This window comes from Sciurus vulgaris (assembly GCF_902686455.1).
Source record: "Sciurus vulgaris genome assembly, chromosome: 9".
In the NCBI taxonomy this organism is placed as follows: Eukaryota; Metazoa; Chordata; class Mammalia; order Rodentia; family Sciuridae; genus Sciurus; species Sciurus vulgaris.
In genome coordinates this window covers 8,486,109-8,509,179 of record NC_136469.1, presented here as the reverse complement: position 1 = coordinate 8,509,179, position 23,071 = coordinate 8,486,109, and the positions used below count along the sequence as shown (strand labels likewise).

The 23,071-nt window shown below is 36.6% G+C and overlaps 1 protein-coding gene across 2 annotated transcripts in view; it reads right to left on the bottom strand.

Moving 5' to 3' along the window:
* INTU (inturned planar cell polarity protein) overlaps positions 1 to 23,071 on the bottom strand; it is an 84,656-nt gene that overhangs the window by 27,920 nt on the left and 33,665 nt on the right. Inside the window, exons 4-8 of one of the 2 annotated variants that reach the window (XM_079153678.1) lie at positions 17,840 to 18,043; positions 12,016 to 12,137; positions 9,160 to 9,249; positions 3,349 to 3,426; positions 18 to 207 (exon numbers count right to left, since the gene is read on the bottom strand). In XM_079153678.1, the coding sequence (XP_079009804.1) occupies positions 18 to 207; positions 3,349 to 3,426; positions 9,160 to 9,249; positions 12,016 to 12,137; positions 17,840 to 18,043 (684 nt within the window). The remainder of the gene's footprint in view (positions 1 to 17; positions 208 to 3,348; positions 3,427 to 9,159; positions 9,250 to 12,015; positions 12,138 to 17,839; positions 18,044 to 23,071) is intronic. The other variant, XM_079153679.1, reaches the window with a different exon arrangement.

The following is a 23,071-nucleotide window of genomic DNA, read 5'->3' as shown; positions in this document are numbered from 1 at the left end:
TTGACACCTAACGCTACCTTGATTTCCTGTGGGAGTGTGAGCCACTGGACTCCAGGGAGGCTATCTGCAAGCGCTGCACTGGAAGTGTGGTACTGCTGAGCACTGGGACTAGCACAGGAAGTGGGGTTCGCAGGCTGCAGTGCTCGTTGAAAGAACAAGGCGAAGAAATGATCCAAACGAGGAACATTCCTAACCTGGCAAAAGGAGCTGAAAGAATAAGAACTGAAGTTAGGACAACCGGGGCTTTTAGTTTTTTGTTTGTTTTTTTGTAGAAAATATAAGTTGCTTTTACCTCTGACTATTCTCAACCATTTATTACTCCCACTATCTTTGAGGCAAAATATAAGATAATAAAGAGATTCTGACCTTTGTAATAGAGAGACTTGGCTTTGCCCTTCTCTTACTAGACAGCTCTCATAGGACAAATCACCTAACCTCTCTGAATTATGGCTTCCAACTCTGTAAAAACGGGTTAATATAATCTAACTCACCATAAACTACCTCGTACACAATATACCTAAGTTCTTAGTATTCTTATTACTTATTAATGTAACACATAGTAAATGAAATAAGGAACATAAATTATTCTTTTCCTTTTCCATTACTGAAGGCATAACTGTTGGAGGAGAGAGGGAGAGAGATATTTGGTTTTTACCCATGTAAAAGCAACACAGTACCAAGTACAACCATTCACTGGAATAGCCACTAGCTCACACAATAACTGGTACATGTGACATTAACATGACAAAATAATATTCATTGCTGGATATGGTGGCGCACACTTGGTGCACCTGTAATCCCAGCAGTTTAGGAGGCTGAGGCAGGAGAATCACAAGTTTGAGGCCAGCTTCAGCAACTAAGCAAGGTGCTGAACAACTCTGGCAAGACTCTGACACAAAATAAAAGATAAAAAGGGCTGGAGATGTGGCTCAGTAGTAAAGCATCCCTGAGTTCAAGTCCCCAATACCAGAAAACAAAACAAAAGAAAATAACATTCACTGATACGTCCAGCAAATATCTGAGTGCCTACATGCCCCAGGCACCATCTCCATTCTGGAGGCACAGCAGTAATGTCAAGCCAAAAGACAAGGAGCTTGTGGGGAGCTCATCATCCTAACAGAGAAAGACAACAAATGAACAACTGGAAACACCATGAATACCCACCTACACAGGGCTATGCAGAGAATGGCCTAGTGTGAATGGTGAATGGGCAGTGGGATTGGTTAGTTATTTTATTTTCTTATTTTTAAGTCAAAGTTTCCCTGCATTGCCTAGGTTGGTCTTCAACTCTCAAGAACTACAGGTGTGTACCACCATGCCTGGCTACTTAGCTAAGTTAGATAAAATAATTAAGAGTTTCTAAGCATGAGGCATTTAAGCTGATATCCCAATGAGGAAAGAACATAAAAGCCCTAAGCTTTACCCTGTAGTACAGGGTAGAAAGCGGGGTGTGGTTTGAGATCTGAAGTCAAACAGGTAGAGAGGAGTCAGATAATAGTATAGAAAGATAACTTTAACTGCTTTATGAAAATTAATTAAAATGGCCAGTAAGGAAGTAAGAACACCAGTTAGGTTACTGTGGTTTCACAGGGCAAGGAGGACGTGGAGAGAGGGATGGACTGGAGACAAGCTTGAGACAGACAGATCAAGACAGATCAAGGCTTGCTGATGGATGGCTGGGAATGGTGAAGGAAAATGTTGTATCTTTAATTTGAGCATAATACTAACCTATTAATATGTAAATCAGTTTTCTGTGGCTAACGGAACTAAACAGCTCATGACTTTAAAAAAGATAATTAGGTCTTTGGACTTTAAAAAATATTTTTGTAATTTTTCACAGTGGTCCTTAATTTGTTCCATAATCAGAAAAAAAATTTATTAAAATATTACAAAAAGTCTATTAACATAGTGGATTCATATTGCTTCTTGGTTTTAAGAATTCAGTGAATCTTGACATTTTTTTTTGTCCTTCAAATTCTCACTTAAACAAATAGAAACTAAATTTGCTCCCATCTTGGAGACATTTCCAATGAAAGCTAAATTTCAAGATGAAATTCAGAGAAACTGAGTCCCTCCACCTTCTTCACTAGAAATTTTCAGAGCAACTTCAGTTGACTGTTTCCATGTATTAAATTCATTGCAGAAACGTAAACTTAAAATGCCTATTTACTGGTAAGGAAAGCTTCAAAAAAATTTGCAGTATGTGGTATGATATAGCAGTTTGCTTCTCTTGTGTAAATTTAAGGACATAGTTTATAAGTACACTCTTACTCGTCATTAAACATTTTCTTATTAGTAAAGGGTAAAAGCACTATTTATAGATGCCCTGCTTTTTGTAGCCCACTCATTTGGAAAACACTGGTGAGTTATCAGGCTGGGAGGAATGTACCTCCTCTAGGCTCCTCCAGTGAAACAGTGTGAACCAGACAGTTTTGCCAGATGACATAATCATAGAAAATTCTCCCATGTTGCTTTGAGAACAGTTAACAATAAAGATCCACCATAGATAAAACAGAGCACCATGGTTAGGAAAGATGTGTAAACTGTCTTTGGATTTTTATGCTGATATACTCTCAAGGCTTTGGAAGCCAAAATATATTAGTCCTTAAAAGTATTAAATGTAGAAAAAAATCCCATTAAGAGAAATATCCGTTTTCCATCCATGATTTTGCATGGTTGAATGTTGAAAAGTTATCTCAAATTTTCACCTTCGAATCAAGAAATGTGCATGACATTATACTGTAAGGCTAGAAAAGCAAGAAGCAGAAAGATATGTCTAATACAGACTCACTGTGTAAAGGAAGAGTATATAAATTCATATTGTGTAGAAATAGAGGAATAACATGAAACTGGTCAATGCCTTCTCTACCACACATTTTTTTAACTAAAAATTTTTTGAGAAAGAAGTATTATATTTTAGTAGAATGAACTGGACAATGGTCTCAAAGGGAGAGAAAATACAAAACTTTATTTAAAATCTTACTTTTCTCTTTATCTGTTATGAAGAAATACTCTTGACATTTGTCCCTACAGAAATATACCAACTCACTACATTTCATAATGATCACTGTATAATATAGTATCACTAGTCCACTAAAAATTTCATTAATGAACCACCCTAAAAAAAGGAAAAAAAGAAATGGATAAAACAAACAAACAAACAAACAAAAAAAACCAACAACTGCCCAGCATTACAAAATAAAAACCAGTACAAAATATGAGAAAATTATAATATGGAAGAAGAGAGGAACTACATGGCTAACTTTCAAGCAAAAAACAGTATACGGGTCAAAGGTGACACAGAATCATATATTTAAAACTTGAGATTCAGATCAAAGAAGTACTTACCTATCTAAAGAACCATACATAAATTTTAAGGTTTGGGCAACATCTTCTATCATATTCCTTAGCTGAGGAAGAGGAACTCTTAAAAAAAAAGAAAAAAACATTTATTCATTTATAATAATCAAATGATAGATATCATAAGTAGGGTGCATGTCAACTATGAGCAGAACTGTGAAAAATGTTTGCTTACTACATTAGCAACTGATCACTCTCAGGTCTACGTTTGGGCTTCTAGTGTGAATCAAAATGGACTTTTTATATCACCATAATGTAAATTATTTAACCTCCCTAGTTGCTCCATGGCTCAGGGTTGCTCCTCAGTGAGGTGGGTGAAAGAAGAAGCTTACTAAAATTCAATATTGGACAATGAGTGTGTCTTAGAGACAGAAATTTAGGTATAGTAAAGAAGAAGGAGCACATTGGAGCCAAGCTGGTTATGGCAGCGGCAGCTGTAGTGGCACTGATTCATCACAGAGGGAGAGAGAGAAACAGATTTGGCACAGAAAAACCTGAGACAAGAAAAGAGGCCTGAACTTGGCTGATCCAGAGGCTGCACTATGCACTCTGTGCTGTTTCCCAACTAGCTGCAGAGAGCTGAGGCGGAGCCATCTTGAGGCAGCCACACTGCAGCTGCTGCAGAGCCAGGAGATCAGGGCAAACAAGCCAGAGTGTCCCGACAAGTGCCTGCCATGTGGCCTAAAGTGTACCCTAGCAGAAAGGAAGTGAAACAGGCACAGAGAAGACTGTCCTCAGGGGGATTCAAGTTGAAAAGTGAAGGGGAACCCAATTCATTTCTCTTTTGAGTCTGGTGGCTCATAGGACCAGCTAAAGTGGGTCGGGAATCTGAACAGGGAGGTGTGAATATACTCCGGGACTAAGCCCAAAAGGATAAGTGCCTGGACAGCAGAATGTGTGAGGGATTAGCTCCCTGACCTGGGAGTGGAATTCTTGGGAGGCTCCTGAGATCCAGACTTCCAAAAGAGATCAGCAACTGCCAAGCCCTGAAAGTGTGTTGATTGAATCTCTCCAGAGCAGACACCATCCAACAAGGACTCTGAGGCCTGACAGACTTATGCCACACCCACCAGTAAAAGTCTAATAGAGCAAACCATGCTGAAGGCAGAATATGGGGGCTGGAGGGCAAAGTGGCCAGCTTGAACATTTAGACAGCGTCAAAGAAAAGAAAATAAGGAACCATGCTCAGAATGTACAAGAACTGTGAGACAACACTGAGAAACCAAATTTAAGAATCACTAGAATTGAGAAGGGTTGTGACATGCAGGCTAATAGAATGGATAACCTTTTCAGGAAAATAATAAAAGAAAACTTTCTAAACCTTGAGAATGAGCTGGACATCCAGATATAGGAGACATTCAGAGCCCTGTACAGACAAGATAAGAAAAAATAACACATTACAATTAAAATGCCTAGCATACAGAACAAGCACAGAATTTCAAAAGTCTCAAGGGAAAAATGTCAGGTCATAATGGGCAAGCCAATCAAAATCATTTCTGATTTCTCAGTATAAACTCAAATAACTTGTATTTCAAGTCCTGAAAGAAAGAAAATGTCAACCAAGACTGCTACATCCAGTAGTTATCCTTCAAAACCAAAGAAGGAAAAAAAAAAAAAAAAAAAAGAACCTTCCAAGATAAGCAAAAACTCAAAGAATTCATGGATACTAAACTGGTACTAAAGAACTTACTTAAAGAAATACTCCAGACAAACCCTAGAGCTCACAAATGAACAAATCTCATTTGAAAAGTAGCTAAGCAAATGAGAAACAGAACCAAATTAAACCTTAGACATAAGCCAAAACAGCACAAATTAATAAACATCTTTCCATAATAACACTGGATGTAAATGGTCTCAGCTCTTCAATTAAAAGACATAGGCTGACTGAATGGATTAAAAAACAAGATCCACGCTGTTTGCAAGAGCCACACTTTACAGGCAAAGACAGACACAGGCTGAAAGTAAATAGATAGGCAGAATATTATTAAAATGGCCATACTACCAAAAAGCGATATACAAATTAAATGCAATCCCCATCAAAATACCAATGATATTCTTGACAGAACTAGAAAATAGCCCTGAAGTTGATTTGGAAGAATAAAAGACCCAGAAGAACCAAAGCAATTCTAAGTCAAAAAAAGCAATGCTAGAGGCATCACAGTACCTGATTGCAAATTATACTACAGAGCTATAGTAACAAAACTTGCAGGGTACTGGCATAAACAGACACCCAGACCAACAGAGCATGACTAAAGACACAGAGATAAACCCACACAGGTAGAATCATCTGATCCTTGACAATGGTACCAAAAGCATACAATGGAGAAAAGATGATATTTTTAACAAATGGTGCTAGAAAACTGGTTATCCATATGTAGAAGAATGAAAATAGACCCTTTCTTCTCGCCCTGCACAAAAATCAACTCAAAATGGATCACAGACCTAGAATTAGATCAGAAACTATGCAATCTCTTGGAAAAAACATAGGTTAACACTCCAGCTTTTAGGCATAAGCAACAACTTTCTCAATAGAACTTGATAGCTCAGTAAATAATGCCAAGAGTTAATAAATGCGAGGGTATTAAAAATCTTCTGTACAGCAAAGTAAGCAATTTGAAATGTGAAGAGAGAACCTATTAGAATAGGAGAAAAATCCTTACTAGCTACTCTTCTGACAGAAGATTAATATCTAGAATATATAAAGAACTCAAAAAACTTTACACCAAAAAAATCAAATAACCCAATTAATATATGGGCAAACAAATTGAACTTCTCAAAAGAAGAAAAACAAATAGTCAAAAAATATATGAAACCATGTTCAACATCATTAGCGATTAGGAAAATTCAAATCTAAACTACACTGAGATTTCAACTATTTCATTTCATTCCCATCAGAATGATAGCCATCAAGAATACAAACAAAAATAAATGTTGGAGAGGAGATTCAGAAAAAGGAACACTTTTACACTGTTGGTGGGATTTTAAAGTAGTACCAACACCTTGGAAATCACTATGGAGGTTCCTCAAAAGGCTAGGAATGGAAGCCACACCAGCTACACCACTCCTAATTATCCTAAAGCATTAAAGTCACCATACTAGAGTGGAACATGCATGCCCATGTTTACAGCAGCCAATTCACAATGGCCAAACTATGGAACCAGCCTAGGTGTCCCTCTACAGATGAATGAATAAGAAAATGTGGTATATACCCATAATGGAGTTTTACTGAACTATAAGAAAAATGAAATTATGTCATCTGCAGGAAAATGGATGGAAGTAGAGACCATCATATTTTGTGAAATAAGTCAAACTCACAAGGTCAAGGGATGTGTTTTCTCTCACAAGTGGAAGCTAGAGGGGAAAAAGAAAAAGAAAGGTGGGGCGGATCTCATGAAAATCGAACAGAGATGAGCAGGGAAAAGGGACCAAGGGGTGTGGGGGGAAGGGAGGGGAAAGTGCTGGGGAATGATATTGGACAAATTATATTACTGTTATATTGTATATTGTGTGCATGTACAAATATGTAACAACAAATTCTATCACTATATACGACTATAATGCACCAAGAATAAAATGTGGGGGAAATAAAAAAGTGCTATCATCTAGTGTATGTCAAAGTACCATTATCCTTTCCTCTTAAAAATTTGAACTCATTTATCATACATTACCACTCTTTCTATCCAAAACTAAAGTCACCTTCAAAACACAATCATTTTGAAATCATTTACTGAAGCCAACTCTTGAGTTCCCGTTGTATGATGGTAAAACATATCCACAAATTGTGTGATACTCTCCTCAAGAAGTGAAGCTCAATTCCTCTCCCTGAGTGTGAGCTGGATTTAGTAACTCAATTCTAACAAACAGCATGACATGGAAATAACAGAGGGTCACTTCTAAGACAGAGCTATCAAGTCTTACAGACCACCCTTCTCTCTTTTGGACCACTTGATTTGGGGGAAGCCTGCTGATGACGTGTTCTGAGGACACTCAAGCAGCTCTATGCAGAGACTCCCAGCTCCAGGTAAGCCTTCAGACGACTCTCCTCCCCAACACTGGACTGCAACTCAAGAGAGACCCCGAGCTAGAACCACCCACCTGTGTTGCTCCTAAAGTGTTGCTATCTCAACAACTTTGAGATGATAAATGTTTGTTATTTGGGTTGGAATTATTACTAAGTTTGGTGGGTTTTGTTTTGATTTTTTGGTTCTGGAGAATCAAACCCAGGGCCTTGTGATGCCAAGGTCTACTACTGAGCCACATCCCCAGCCCAGAATTATCCCCAAATATTTATGGAGACTGTTACACAGCAACAGTTAATGCACCATTATATATGAAAGAAATCTGGTTAACATAGTCATCAGTAACAGAAAACCATCATATCTGTGTTCACATTGTATAATGCACTTTTTCAGTCCACCTTTTTCTTTCTCGGGAAGCTTAAACCCTAGAGAAACACTAAAAGAAATTTTATCTAAATTTATATCATTCACATACTATAGTATTTATTTTAAAATTTGATTGCTATTTGGTAGACAACATGCCATAGTTCTAAGGACCAAAGGGGGAAATTAAATTGTGTTTCATAGTTCAATAAAGGTTGCCCAAATAGTTCTCAAGTTTAGGTGAGAATTTAAATTACAGGTTTTAAAAATCATTGAACAAATCAAATTCCAAGCATATATGATTTGTTAAGATGAACCCAACTATTATGCATGACTATAATGATCTAATTCAAAAATAAAAATAATAGGGGTAATGCTTCAGAACTTGGATGATTACTATCAAGGGAAGTTCTCTCTGTGGAGTGCAGGCAACAATGTATACACATAATAGTTATTCAGTTTTTTCTGTGTGTTAGCCACATATGAATCTGAATCTTAACTGCCTGTTTTTAATAAACACATCTCAATGTTGAAAAACAAAATTCCTGAACCGGGCTATATGACCATTCCAGCAGTGTTTTAAAGCCATCTCCTTGGGGATTGCTCTCCAAGTTGTACTGCGCGTCCCTCTTAGGTTTTGACATCCTATGACATGTTAGTGTCAGCGTGGTAAAATTCAGATTTTATTACAATTTCCAATTTTGCCTCTTGCTGACTATGTAACCCTTGGCAATTATTTAACCCTCTCTTGGTTCTATTTTCCTCATCTGCAAAATGGAGTCAGGAATCACTAGTGTATCTGGAGTGAATTCTGAAGATTAAATGAGATTAATAAATGTAAAAGATCTAATGCACTCCTGTGCCCAGTTCATTATAAATATCACTCCTATTTTTATTTCTATCTACTAATGTAAGATATATTTCAAGATAGTTGTAAAAAAATTAAGAGGGAAACCAGGATAATAGAAGATTATATTGTTAGATTTAACAACAGAGAAGTCATTCTTTTGTCAAAGGTGCTCAACATCAGGGTAAAACACCCACCCTCCTGCTGTCCTTTAATTCTTCAAAATCTCCAACAGTAAAAAAAACTGTAAACATGCCAAATCCAAATCACAGTAGTGGCAAAAGATTGAGCAGAGGATCAGATCATCTCTCAGCCAACTCTGTACTGGCCACAAAACAGGGAAGTGTCTTGAGCACCCAGCTTTACTAATCTGTCCAAGTGGGCCTTCCTGGCACCCTCTGTACCATTCATACTGGGTACAGGAAACTGTATCACTGATTTAACATACCTTTAAATCATAAAAATGTTTAAGGCAGCTTGCCTTTTGACAAAAATGTCATAAGTTTAATGAAATAGTGTTTTAACATTATTTTAGAAATGATTTTAATGTGAACAAAAATGTCAACTTACTCTTCAGCAGGCAAGCCAATTAGCAATAACTTGTCAGATTCTTTCAAGTAAGCCACATGAATTTGTTTTCCATTTAAAAGGAGGGATGAGCTAAGAAAAATAAATTTAAAATAAAGTTAGAATATCTTTAAATATCATAAATTGACAAAAAAGTACCCATGAAAGATTACATATGGTATGATTTAAGGAACTGAAAACTCAACAAGCAAATTTCTTGGCATATACCTAACTACCACACAGAAAAGGCAAGGAATTATATGACAACAAAATACATTCTAAACTGTTCTAGAAACAGAAACAACCCAAAAAACCCTAGGCCAAAGAAAAGTAGACTCAGTATTTATAAAAAATTGAAATTCTTTTGTTATCGTAAGTTACTGTGTACAATTTTTTTTTAAATGAAAGCATTCATCCTAGTTGGTCAATTTAATAAATTTTTTGTGACTGCCTATTTATGAGCATGATTTGCTAAAGACAATACAAATAAAGGAAGGCAGAAATGATCTCAGCTTAGACGATAATAATTCAATAGGGAACACAGACCTATAAATAAGGAACAAAAACATCAGATTGAAACATGTTCTCAAGAAAATTTTTGGAGTGATGGAGATATTCACTGTGGTGGTCGTTCAAGTGGTCTCTGTAACTGTCAGAACTAATCAAATTGTACATATTACAAATGTTCACTTTATTGTGCTTCAATTGTTTCATGAAGCTAGAAAAAATTAAAGAGATATAATAATAACTATGGAAATACAGAGAACAAAGTGTGTGGGATTTTCAATATGAATTATTAATAGACTTTTTATCTCAAAAGTACATTATTTTTGTTTTAAAATACATGTACTTTTGTGTATTAATATTACCAGAGTTTAAAAAATTTCTAAAAAATCCCCCAAATAATAATTTTCCTATTTGCTTCCTCAAAAAAGTTTTTCTAACTGTATTTATGATTTTTGCATGTTTAACTCATACCTAATCATTAATAACAAGATCTAACTATTAAGTAAAATGACATTTATCCTATACAGTAAGGGGGGAAAGCAAACGTGTAGAAAGTCAAAACACACTTTCTTTAAAAATGAGGACTGTACTGTGAAACATTATGCTAAATGAAAGAAGCCAGTCACTAGCAACCACACGTCATGTGATTCCACTCAAATGACAGGTCTAGAATAGGGAAATCTGTAGGGATGAAAAGCAGATTAGCCTAGGCTTGGCCTGGGGAAGACAGGCTGATTATACAGGGCATGGGGTTTCTTTCCCTTTTTTTTTTTTTTTGTACCAGGGATTGAACCCAGGCGCACTTAACCACTGAGCCACATACCCAGCCCATTTCTATTTTTTATTTTGGGACAGGGACTCGCTAAATTGCTGAAGCTGGCTTTCAACTTGCTATCTTCCTGTCTCAGCCTACAGAGCCCCTGGGATCACAGATGTGAGCCACCATACCGGGCACCGGGTTTCTTTTTCAAGCAATGAAAACGTTCTAAAATTGAGTTTGGTGATGGGTGCACACATCTGTCAATGCACTTGAAACCACTCACCTGTACACTTTTAAAATGGCTAAATATTTGTACTGTTTATGAACGATAGCTCAATACAGGTGGTTAAAAAAAATAAAACAAAACAAAAAAGGGCTGGGGAAGTAGCTCAGTGGTACAGCACTTGCCTAGGATGTCCTGGGTTCAATCCCAGCAGGGCAAAAATATAAAAATAAAAACAGGCCTGCAGCATGCTTTTATGAATGTGAATTTATATATTAAATGGAGTCTTGGTGATATTACCTTATAAAAATTAACTACTTTCTACATTTATTATATCAAAACTCAGATTTAAACATGAATCTTATTTAGGAATATAAGGAAATTCATTCCTCTTCCACTTGACCTACAGATTCTACCTCTTTTTTTTTTTTTTTTTTTTTGGTGGTGCTGAGGATTGAACCCAGGGTCTTGTGCTTGCGAGGCAAGCACTCTACCAACTGAGCTATCTCCCCAGCCCCTACCTCTTATAAAATCATAGAAGTGTCATTTTTATCAGAAGATGGGAAATGAACTAAAAGCCTAGAAAATCCAATTTGGTATTTTATCACTAATATAAGGGATCTTAATTTGAAATAAACTTTCTTTTAAACTCTAAAACTGCTGAAATAGTAAGGAAGAAATTTTGTTTGTAATATTTAATAATGAGAAAAAAAAAACCACTCAAAAAATTTTGAGCTTCCTGATCTCAAAGGCCCTGGCATTTCAGTCAGGACTTGATCAATCAAAGCAGAATAGCTCTCTAATTGACTATATGGTGTTATATATATATATTTTTTTAAGTATTTGACATTAGAGTTGCTTATCCATCACTGAATAAATCTCATAGATGAAAATTATCCTGAATATTCTTCCTAAAGTATTTTGCACTTTCTATTATTGTTTTAAGAATAGATTATTTTCTAAATATATGAAAAACTAAGTGTTCTTTCTTGACAACCATAAGGTACTGCCTAGCAAGTTAATTATAAAGAGAAAAACATGAAGTCTAGACTCATAATAATACCATGTTTAAAAGACACCACCTTTATGAAGAAATTAGAAATACAGGGCATTAGCCAAATTCCATTAATTAAAATATGCTGAAACACCCAGATCTACAGCTATCTTGAAAACCTACCCTCTAAATTTAATAGATGGCTGGTGGAAACAACTCAGATGAAACTAAATTCTGCAGACATCCTATCTACCAATATAGGCATTAACATTATAGATAAAAGTATATTTGTAAGATAGATAATTTAACTATTTTGCTAGAATCAAAGAAAAGAACTTGAAAGAAACATAGTTAAAGCTAAATAAAAATTTTTACCTAGTGACCTGTGTCCCAGTTACATTTTCCAGCATGTCACAGAGTGTGAGAAAAATTCCTCTCACACTTTTAAGCTTCTGAGATGCTTCAGACATTGGATAATGATAAAGAATTTCCTGCTGCTAAATGAAAGGAAACAGAAATGATAAACTCCCCCAAAATTTCCAGCCACTATTTTTGTCATGGGTGGTTTAGACTTTGTATTAAGAACAAAACAAACCAGAATCCTGATTTCAGTGTGAGTTCTATTCAAACACAAGGACAGAAATATGCTTAGAATTTTAACACATTAACTAGCATTTGAAAATTAGAGTGCCAATTGCTCATGGTACCAAAATATATACTAACTAGACTACTGATTATTAAAATTATAATTAATTTAATTTCAAAATGTTTTAGATCTTAATCTCCTTAACAACAATTTCTAATACTAATATTTGATTGTATTTCATTATACAGACATTCCCACCTTCCAGAGTTACATAGCTGCACACAGTACATGCAACTTTTAGGAGTCCTTAAATGCAGTTTCTTTCACATTGCTTTTTAAAAGATAATCTTTATCCATTTTGGCAGAAGTATTAAATATTTATTTAAAATCAAGGCAAAACTGCAATTAAACTTACAAAATAAGAATACAAAATGAAATTAAAGTAGGACACATATAAAGAAAACAAACATGATATTATAAAATCTTATTTGTTTTAAATTTGAAAAGGTCTGCATACCACAAATTAATATTAATTCAAACATCAAAAGAGAGCATATTTTGTTTTAAATGGTGAGACATTTTGTGCCTCACTTTTTTGCTTTTAAGGAAACAACTATTTTTCTCACAAGACAAATTAAAAGCAGGCAAAATAAAAATTTCTACATGGAAACCATGGAGAATGCAGAGTAACTTCCAGTTACTGTTCAATGACTACATCCATAAACACGAATACCGCCACAATTGAAAACCTGAACTCCTTAATAAGAACCTGCAATTTTTCTTGGTTTTTCATCTTTCTAAAGAGTGTTAAACACCTTGCTTTGGTCTCTTTATACAAGCAACATGACACTGTGTCCATCGTGATTTTTACATTGTGATAAACATAAATAATGGTACATTATACACATCTGCTTTCGTACTTACTATGCACATTCAATATATGCAAATTGTTGTGGGATGTGTTGGCCAAATACACTCTGCCTCAGTGTTCAAATCTTCTTACAATATTTCCAGTATAAAAAACGATTACCAAACACTATTTTATCTCTAAAAATTAAGTCAAACATTGATCAAGATCTGTTATGTGTGGTTGCTAAGTTTAAACCTTTGCCAATGAACTGCTTTAACTGCATTTAACTAAAAATACCAAACACTGTTTAAAAAAAAATCTTTGATTAGTTTTTAAAATCGCTCAGCTTATGGTCTTTATACTCCAAGTCTTATAACCTGAAGAAGAAAAGCTTTTATCAAACATGTAACTCACAAAAACCAAAATGACCCTATGACATTTCACTATAAAATACACTAGCTAAAAAGGTCAATTGAGAAAGTCCCCATTCTGTCTTACATGCTCAGTAGGAAAGCCCTGGCAAGCTCTACAGTCCCTAACCAATTTAATTAGCTGTATTTTTAAGCACTTGCTAATAGCATGTATTTGCAGCAACTTCAGTAAGAATAAAAAGCCTCTTCTAATTACAGTGCTGATACAGGGCTGGCAACAGACAGAAACCTGTTCAATTGTGAAACATCTACACACTTTCCCAGGGAAAGAAAGGCAAGGACGACAAAAGGTCTTAGCAGTCTCCTACTACAAAATGACCTGGAGAGATTCAGGATGCACTTACTCCTGAAATTTGCTGGGTGTTTTATATAATAAATGCTTAAATGCCTCACTTGTTTTAAAGATATAAGGAGTCAATAATACAAGAAATTAGAATTACTGAGTCTATATGTATTTTTCAGAAAACAGAAAATTGCAAAAATATGAATAAATATAAAGTAAATACCTTCTTTGCCATTTCAAATATTAAATTGACTCAGAGAACTACATCCCTTGGAATAAATGGCTTTGGCATTGGGAATACAGAGTGAAAGGACTGCAAAAGCAAAACAATGTAGAGTAGTTGAAAACTTTTTAGACGTTACTTGTATTCAAAGCACTACAGAAAAGATGCTTTTAGAGACCCTCATTTTGTAAAACCAGAAGCTGGGGCAAAACACACTTGCTGAATTGCTGGCATGCAAGCAGGATGGAGGTTCCCAAGAGCACCTCCCCACACTCCACAACTTTCCCTACCACTGTAAAGCAAGCAGGGGCCCCAGGAGTGCTGAGTTGTGGGTCACAGGACAGAAGCAGGGGTGTCCTAAGAACTGATGTCCACAGTAGCTTCAGTCAGAACAGGGAGCACTGGGCTAGTGGCAAGGCAGTTGAGCGAGAGGAGGACAATGACACTAAGCAGAGACCCTCAAGAGAGGCTGAAGTGCTCAGGCTGAAACATAAGGAGCAAGTTCTCCCTGAAGGAAAGCATTCCGACTTCAGAACCGCAGGATTCACAAGATAAAAGCAAGCAGTAAGTTTAGACAAAGATCCTCAAAGATGTAAGGCAAATACCCATTATGGTTGGATCTTAAGGTCCCCCAAAGGTCCATATGCAAGCCTGTGGCAATACTGGGGGTGGCAGAACCTTGAATCATGAAAAAGTAAAAATCCTGATGAGAACAATAATGAGCAATGAGATTACATCAGTATCAGGAAGTTTTCCATCAAAGAAAAGCCCAGGACGTGATGGCTCACTAGTGAATTCTACCAACTATTTTAATAAAGAGCTAATACTGTATTTTTTTCAAAAAGAAAAAATAGGAGGAGCGAATCCTTCCAAACTCATCCTAAGAGTTCAGCATTACCCTGATGTTAAAACCAGATAAGAACACAAGGAAGAAAAAGAGAACTATAGGTAGATAAAATTTTAAATATAAGATTCAAAGCTATGAAACTACTAAGAGAAAACATAGGTGAAATGTTTTGGAACATTAGGCTGACCCAAGATTTTTTTTTTAAATCAGGCCCCAAAATACAAGGCAACAAAAGCAAAAACTGACAAATGGGATTACATCAAACCAAAAATCTTCTGCACAGCAAATGAAACCATCAACATGACTAAGAGACAACCTGGTAGGATGGAAGATGCGTGCAAACCATACATCTGGCAAGGGGCTAATATCCAGAATCTGTAAGGAACTCAATTTAACAGCAAAAGAAAGAGAAAAATCCAATTAAAAAATGTGTTCAAGATCTGAACATTTCTCAAAAGAAAACATATAAATTGCCAAGAAACATGAAGAAATGCTCAACATTGCTAACCTTCAGTGAAATGTAAAACAAAACCAGAAGAGAGCACCTTGTCCCAGTTAGAATGGCTATTATCAAAAAGACAAAATAAAAAACAAAAATCAAATTAAACAAAAACCCCCAAATAAATGCTTGTGAGGAAAGGGAATTCTTATATACTGTTGATGGGAATGTAAATTAGTGCAGCCACTATGGAAAACAGTACGGAGGGTACTCAAAACCTAGAAATGGGACTACCATATGATCCAGCAACCCCACTACTGGGTATATATCCAAAGGAAGGGAAACCAGCATGTCTTCCCACGTAACACCATTCTTCCCACGTTTATGTGATACTTTTCACAATAGCAGGACAGGGAATCAACCTGAAGGTGCAGCAAATGAACAGGGTAAGGAAAGGGCGGTATACATACAGAGCAGAATACTTCTTAGTAATTGCTATAGCTTGGATCTGGAAGGCTCTCTAAAGGCCCATGTATTGAAGACTTGATTCCCAGCCTACAGTGCTACTGGGAGACGGCACAGCCTTTAGGAGGTAGGGCGAAGTGGAAGGAAATTAGGTCAGTGGGGGCATGTCCTTGGAAAGCATTCTGGGACCCTTATTTTTCTCTTGCTTTCTGGTTACCACAATGTGAGTGGCTTCCTCTGGCTGAGGTACAAAAGCAACAAGCAAACCACCCATGGACTGAAACCTCCAAAACTGTGAGCTAAAACAAACCTATCCTTATAGGCTGATTCTCTCAGATATTTTGTCATAGTGGCAGAAAGCTGAGTAACAGTTATAAAAAAAAGGATGAAATTCTGTTACTTGCAACAACATGGATGAAACTTGAGGTCATTATGTTAAGTGAAGTAAGTTGGGCACTGAAAAAAAATACCACATGATGTCACTCATATGTGGAATCTAAAAATGTTGACTGTACAGAAGTTCAGAGTAGAACAGTAGTTACCAGAGATTGGGGAGAATAGGGCAGAGGGGGAATAGAAAGAGGTTAGCAAAGGGTATAATTGATGCAGGTAGTAGGAGGAATAAGTTTTGGTACAGCAGGATGAATACAGTTAAAAATAATGCCTTGTATATCTCAAAATAGAAGAGAATTTTGAATGTACTCATCATAAAGAAATGATAAAAGTTTAAGGTGATGGATATGCTAATTAATGAGTTGATCTTTATGCAATGTATATATGAATCAAAACATTATACTCTACCTCAAAAATATGTACAAATACTATGTGTCAATCAAATCTAAAGTTAATTAATTTTAAAAACCAGAACATTATTAGGGTTGAGAGAGTTATATCATAATTTAAAAGGTTCAATTCTCCAAAAAGATTAAATAATTTCAAACGTTAATGCAACTAATAAAATTGTCTCAAAATATATAAGCCAAAAAAATGTGGAACCAGAGGAAGACATGAACAAATACTTATCAAAGTGAGAGAATTCTATGTCTCTTTTTAACTATGAGTAGGTCAAGCAGACAAAAAGTTCAGTGACAGATATAGAAAATTTGAGCAAAAAAGCAATTAATAGCCTTAAAACAACTATGATGAAAAGTAACCTGGTATTATAAAAAAGGCACAAAATTTGGAAAGCAAAACACCTCTGTAAAAGTAGGAATTTTGTCAGTTATTAGCTGTGTGAATGTGAGCATGTTACTTATCTTTACTAGGAAATATCTTCACTTGCAAATAAAAATGCCCAATATCTAATATTATGCTAGGCATAAAAATATGTTCAAGAAATAATGAGAAATGCCTGTAATCCCAGTGGCTCAGGAGGCTGAGGCAGGAGGATCATGACTTCAAAGCCAACCTCAGCAACTTAGCTAGACCCTAAGCAACTCAGCAAGACCCTATCTCAAAGTAAAAAATAAAAAGGGCTGGAGATGTGGCTCAGTGATTAAGTGGCTCTGGGTTCAATCCCCAGTACCAAAAAATATACATATGTGTGTATATATGCATAAGATACCAAAACTATTCACAACCTCTGAAAAAAATGTTAGCACTACATGTACCCAGCAGGAGGGGGCTGCCTGCCAAAGGCCCAGGAACTTCTCCGGGGTGGTGAAGATGCTCCATATCACGAGTGTGATATTGCTTACACAAGTGCATAAATGTGTCAAAACTTGTGAAATCGCACACTTGAAGTTGTTTTAATTTGTAATATATAAGTAATTTCTCAATAAAGCTGACAAAAAAACCCAGATCCTTAGCTTTTAGAAGATACTGCAACAACACCTTCTCCTTTCACCTTTTCCTACTGCTTAAATATACTGCTTAATAAAAACTAGTCAATTCATTTTTCTTTTACAAATGTGTAGTGTGAGATACTAATATATAAAAGAATATAAAATATACAGTTTTAAATAATAATAAAAACAGTTAATTCACTGTAGCTTCTTTCTCATATCAAAAATGCTCATTTATTAGGAACACTACAAAAGGTCCATGCTTCTGCCTCTGCCTCCCAAGTCACTCACCTCTTCCTTCGAGGCTTCTGAGTCAAGCTGCAGCGTGAGGTACATGATGATGTGAGGCATGTCTGTGAAATTCTGCTGGATGCTTCCGACCTCTTCTCCCGACAGAAGTTTGACTAAATCATTTGTGTTAGATTGTGCCTTCTTCTTTCTTGGTTGGTTTGCTTCCTTTTTTACAGCATATGCATTTTCAAATGTCAGTTTCACCTTTAAAAATTAAAACAACGGTTGGTTTTCAACAAGGTAAACAGTTGCATTTTTTTCAAAGAAGGACATGCCTGCACACACACTTGCCAATATTCACTGGACGAATCACCCTGGAGCAAGGGCTCCTGATGGAGGGGCCGTGTGTTCTCTCGGCATCTCTATCTCCAGCACCCTACATACTGCCTGGCACAAATACTCACAGATATTTATTGAGTAAGGATGTATACAATGCTCTGCACAAAAATCCATTTATTTAATCAGTGACTACACAAACATAAAGACTATGAAAAAACAGAAATCAGAGGATGTGATGGTGCCGAGCGACAGCACACTGTGACTGCTGAAGGCACCAGGCCATCTGAGGAAGAGAGGAGGACGGGATTCAGGACCGACAGCGACCTCACGCAGCCAGTCAGCTCTCGCTCAAGTGAGGTGATGTTCCAACGCTCTTCTCTCAGACGTTCTTGGTGGTCCTTTAAAACAAAGGCTAAGATGGTAAAAAGCCATCACGTGCTGGACCTTGCACCATGGCCCTACAAAGATTATCTGTCAATTTTATCAAGACACTTTTAATTTTGTGGCCTGTTGTCAAGATTGCTAAGAATCCAGAATGTGGCCATTTTCCAGCTATTTAAAGGTGGCGTCCACTTTTTAACAACCTTTCCTTGAAAAAGGAGATATTCGTCTAGGTGCCAGTTGCCGAATATAATCCCTCATTTTGAAGAAGCACCAGTGAGTACACTGTAAGTGTGGACATCCTAATGACGACAATCTATCAAGTTTACAATTTAAACATCAAAGTCTGATAATATTTTTAAAATAAGGTTAAATCTTTAAAGGAAACGGACAAATTCACGTTTAAGAATAAAGAAACTAGTCAACATTCAAAAGCAGATAAAATTGTTTACGGTAAGGTATACTTGCAATAGAATATTTAAAAATTATCAATAAAGTAATAACCCCTATTTTAGTAAATTTATTACAACAGATACCATTTTCAAAGTCAACCTAAAAATGCATGATAAATTTTAACACATCACAGTCACTCTTTTTAAAAATGAGCTTTATATGTTTTCATCAAAAATGTTAAGCACACTTATAAAAATCACTCATAACTCTACCTGCCCATCTGTTACTAGTAATATGCTATAAATCTGTCTGGATGAATAAAATCTTCCAAAAGAAAAAGTACAGATATTCCTGTTTTGTTGGCTAGAGTGACTGCTTACAGTTGTTTCCAATTTTTCTTATCTGTAGCTCATGGTGGCATTTCAGGAGCACAAGTTTTGTCTACCTAAAGTGGATTAAATTAAAAACACATCTTTTCTGAGTCTCAGACTTTATATTATGAACAAGTTGCTACAATTTGGATTTTTGGGGTGGGGTGTTGCTGGGGATTGAACCCAGGGCCTTGCACATGCCAGGCAAGCACTCTACCACTGAGCTACATCGCTAGCACTTTAATTTGGATCTTAAATGTCCCTCAAAGGCCCATGTGGCTAATGCCTTGGTCCCCAGCAAAGGGGAATCTGGACGTGATAGAAACTTTTAGAGTGGGCCCAGTGTAAGGTCTTTACATAATGGGGGCATGCTCTCAAAGGGGACTGTGGGACCCTGGCACTTTCCTCTTTCTCTCTTTTGCTTCCCTGCCATGAGATAAGCAGTTTTACTCCATCACTCGCTGTTCCCTCCTGCCATCTGGCACCCCCACAGAAGCCTAAAGCAATCCGTTCAACAGATCATAGACTAGAACATCTAAAACTGTGAACCAAAATGAACATTTTTTTCTTTTTAAGTTGATTATCTCAGGTATTTGTTACAGTGATGTAAAGCTGACCAACACAGAAGTAGAAAATAAAAGAGACACTGGGTCTAAATTCATCTATATGTATATATTTAGAATAAAGATGAAGTGGGTCAAGACCAGTAGTGACCTTTAAACTGAGCAGGAGGAAAGAAGTTCTTCATGAAATGTTTCTGAGGCATGATGATCATATTTCTTTACAAAACATTCAATGTAATTTTTTTAAATTTTTAAGATTTTTTAAGATGTTGATGGACCTTTATTTTATTCATTTATTTATATGCAGTGTTAAGAATTGAACCCAGTGCCTCACACATGCTAGGTACGTGCTCTACCACTGAGCCACAACCCCAGCCCCTCAATGTAATTTTAAATGGAAAAGATAAATGTTTATTAATTTTTTAATGTTTTCTACAAACCTGATGTTAAAAAATAAACCTTTGTATCTGAACAATATATTAAAAAAGGCCAAGTAGAAAATCAGAATTTTTTGGGAAAAAATATTAAGCAAACTGAACAAAAATATTAAAAATTAAGAGACCCATATGGAAACAATCAAGGGTTTTCTTTCAATGAAAATTAACATAGAATGAAGTGAGAGTTGAAAAGATACCACTTAAGATAGGGTATAAAAGAGAATATCTGGGTGAGGTCTTGACTCCATGGGTTACAAGTAAGCACAGTATGGCTGGAAGGACTGTTCTGAAGGTGGCTCCTCTCTATGGGGAGTCCATCAACAGTGGTAAGAAGGAACAGGACTCAGAGCAGGGAGGGATCTTCCCGGCTTAGTCTTGTGGATGGAGGGGTCAAAAGAGAGCATGTGACTCACCAAAACTAACAAAAGGAAATGACTTGGTAGACTTAAAACTTCAATAATGTTACTTTAGGTAGCAGCAACAAACTAAAATTTAAGATTGGTTTGCTATGCTTGGTTAAAATGACACATGTACGTGAAAAGTAACTCTACTGCAAACAACATCACTTCTTTTCTGCAGTACAAGGAACTTTTCCCCCTTGCCACCACAAAAACCCAAACAAAAACACGTTACTATTTTAGTTCCATAACATAAACATAATTACACTTTAGAAAGACATTTTTTAAAGCTTACATGTTAAGTAGTTATAAATGTCGGAAACCTGGGGTGCCTTGATAAAATGGTAAAGGGTGAGGCAGATAGCCAAATTAAGAGTTAAGTGCCATATTTTAAAAGGGGCTGATATATATAGATATTAAGACTATTATGTGTTTTACGTAAAAAAAAATCTTGTTATTGGAACTTCTTAGTTTTCTGTTGTTTCTCCACAGGCTTTGACCTGTGATATGGCTTATGGTCTCAAACCTCCTGTCTCCTTATTTGAGAAATTTGCCCATCCCTCCTCTATCCCTCCAGGTCAGGTGAGGATGTGCCTTCCTCAGGTCCAAGGACACTCTCTATAATTCATGGCTTCTAAGATCTTGCTGCCTTAACCACCCTTCTCTCTCCTATTTCAGCCCACCCTCTTTAAGCAGCCACACCCAGCCAGCTTCTACCCGTCAGACCCTCCCTCCACTGTAGCCAGCATCCCCTCTGCAGACAGACCTGGGAGGTTCTGGAATCTGAACGAGTTTCTCACCCTGCCCCGCAGTCTGCACTGCCTTTCTCGTATCTGGATGCTCTCCACATGTCTCGCCCTCTCCCTTAGCCAAAATTCTGAAGGAACCAAGTCTGACTGACTCAGGAAATTATCGGTCCTCTGTGCTTTTCTCTTGTTGGCCACCTTCACTGGGTTCTTCAAGATGAAACCTGTAAGGCTTCTTGCTTCTCTTCTGCAGGCAGGATGTCCTCTCTGGCTCCTCTGTATTCAAATCTAACCTGCTCCTCCTCCTCCACCCCAAAGTCAGTATCTTTCCTCAGGTCTTTACTACCTTTGCTGGCCTGTGGGGAACCTGACTTCCTGGTCCTCAGACCCCAGGCTCCACACTCTGCCCCGTTCATGTACTCCTAAAATGCACCTCCAATCCCATCAGCCCTCCATTTTTAAATACTGATAGAGAGAGTTCCTCTGGGGTTCCGAGAATAGACAAGACATACAATTAAGAAAAATTTACTAGTCTTTTTTTAAAATTTTTCCCAAACTATTATGAATATCTCTTTTGTATAATGAGGAAATAATAAATGTTAAAACATTCCATTTAAGTATCATCTCTAAGGAGTCTCTGTACCTTCCTTTATGCCTAACTAATACCTGACAGGTAAGAGCCAAGACAAATGATTTGCAGGCCAATGACCTGGAAAATAAGTTGGGTTCCTCTAAAGCTCCAGGGAAGCCAGCTATGACCCAGAGCTGAATGAAATAAATTCTAGGCAACTGCAACATTTGGACCCGAACTTCCTGATCAGGCTGAGGAAAGGATGATGAACTATATGCACAATTACATGCTTGTTGAATAAATGAATGCACAGATCTGTAGCAATGGATCAAGGAAGGCACTGGATATCTTCGTTCTTGTCATTTTCAATGTATAAAACCTTTTTTTTAAACCCACAACTTTGTATTTAAAAACTTCAAATCTACAGAAAAGTTGCAATTTTTTTTCCTGCACTGGGGATTGAACCTAGGACCTCATGCATGCTAGGCAACTACTCTACCATTGAGCTATATCCCCAGGCTCAGAAAAGATAACACAAAGCGTACAGTGATTGCCATATATCCCTTACCCAGTTTTATCACTGTTACTATTTCCCCACATTTGCTTCATTCTGCCTTTTTTTCCTGTCTTCCTCCCTTCTCTTTCTACCCATCCCTGTGGATATTTTAAAATTTTGGCTGAAATAATTGAAAATTATTTGCAGATATTTTAATACTTAATCCTTAAGTATGTATCTCCTAAGGTTAAGGGATTCCTCCTGCATAACCACAATATAATTTATTACTTGAGAATTGTAACATTAAAGACAGTACAGAATTAGGTTCCCTAGTCCAAAAATCTGAAATCTAAAAGTGCTCCAAAATTCCAGACATTTTGAGCACCAACAAATGTTTCAAAGTTTCAGATTTTGGAGCCCTTAGTAGTTTCAGATTAGAGATGCTCAACTAGTAAAGTCTATGCAAATATTCCAAAATCTGAAAAAATCCAAAGTGTGATCCCTAGCATTTTGGATAAGAGATACTCAACCTGCACTATTATCTAATAAAGTCCACATTTTCCAAGCTGTACTAACACAACTGATCCTCACTACAAC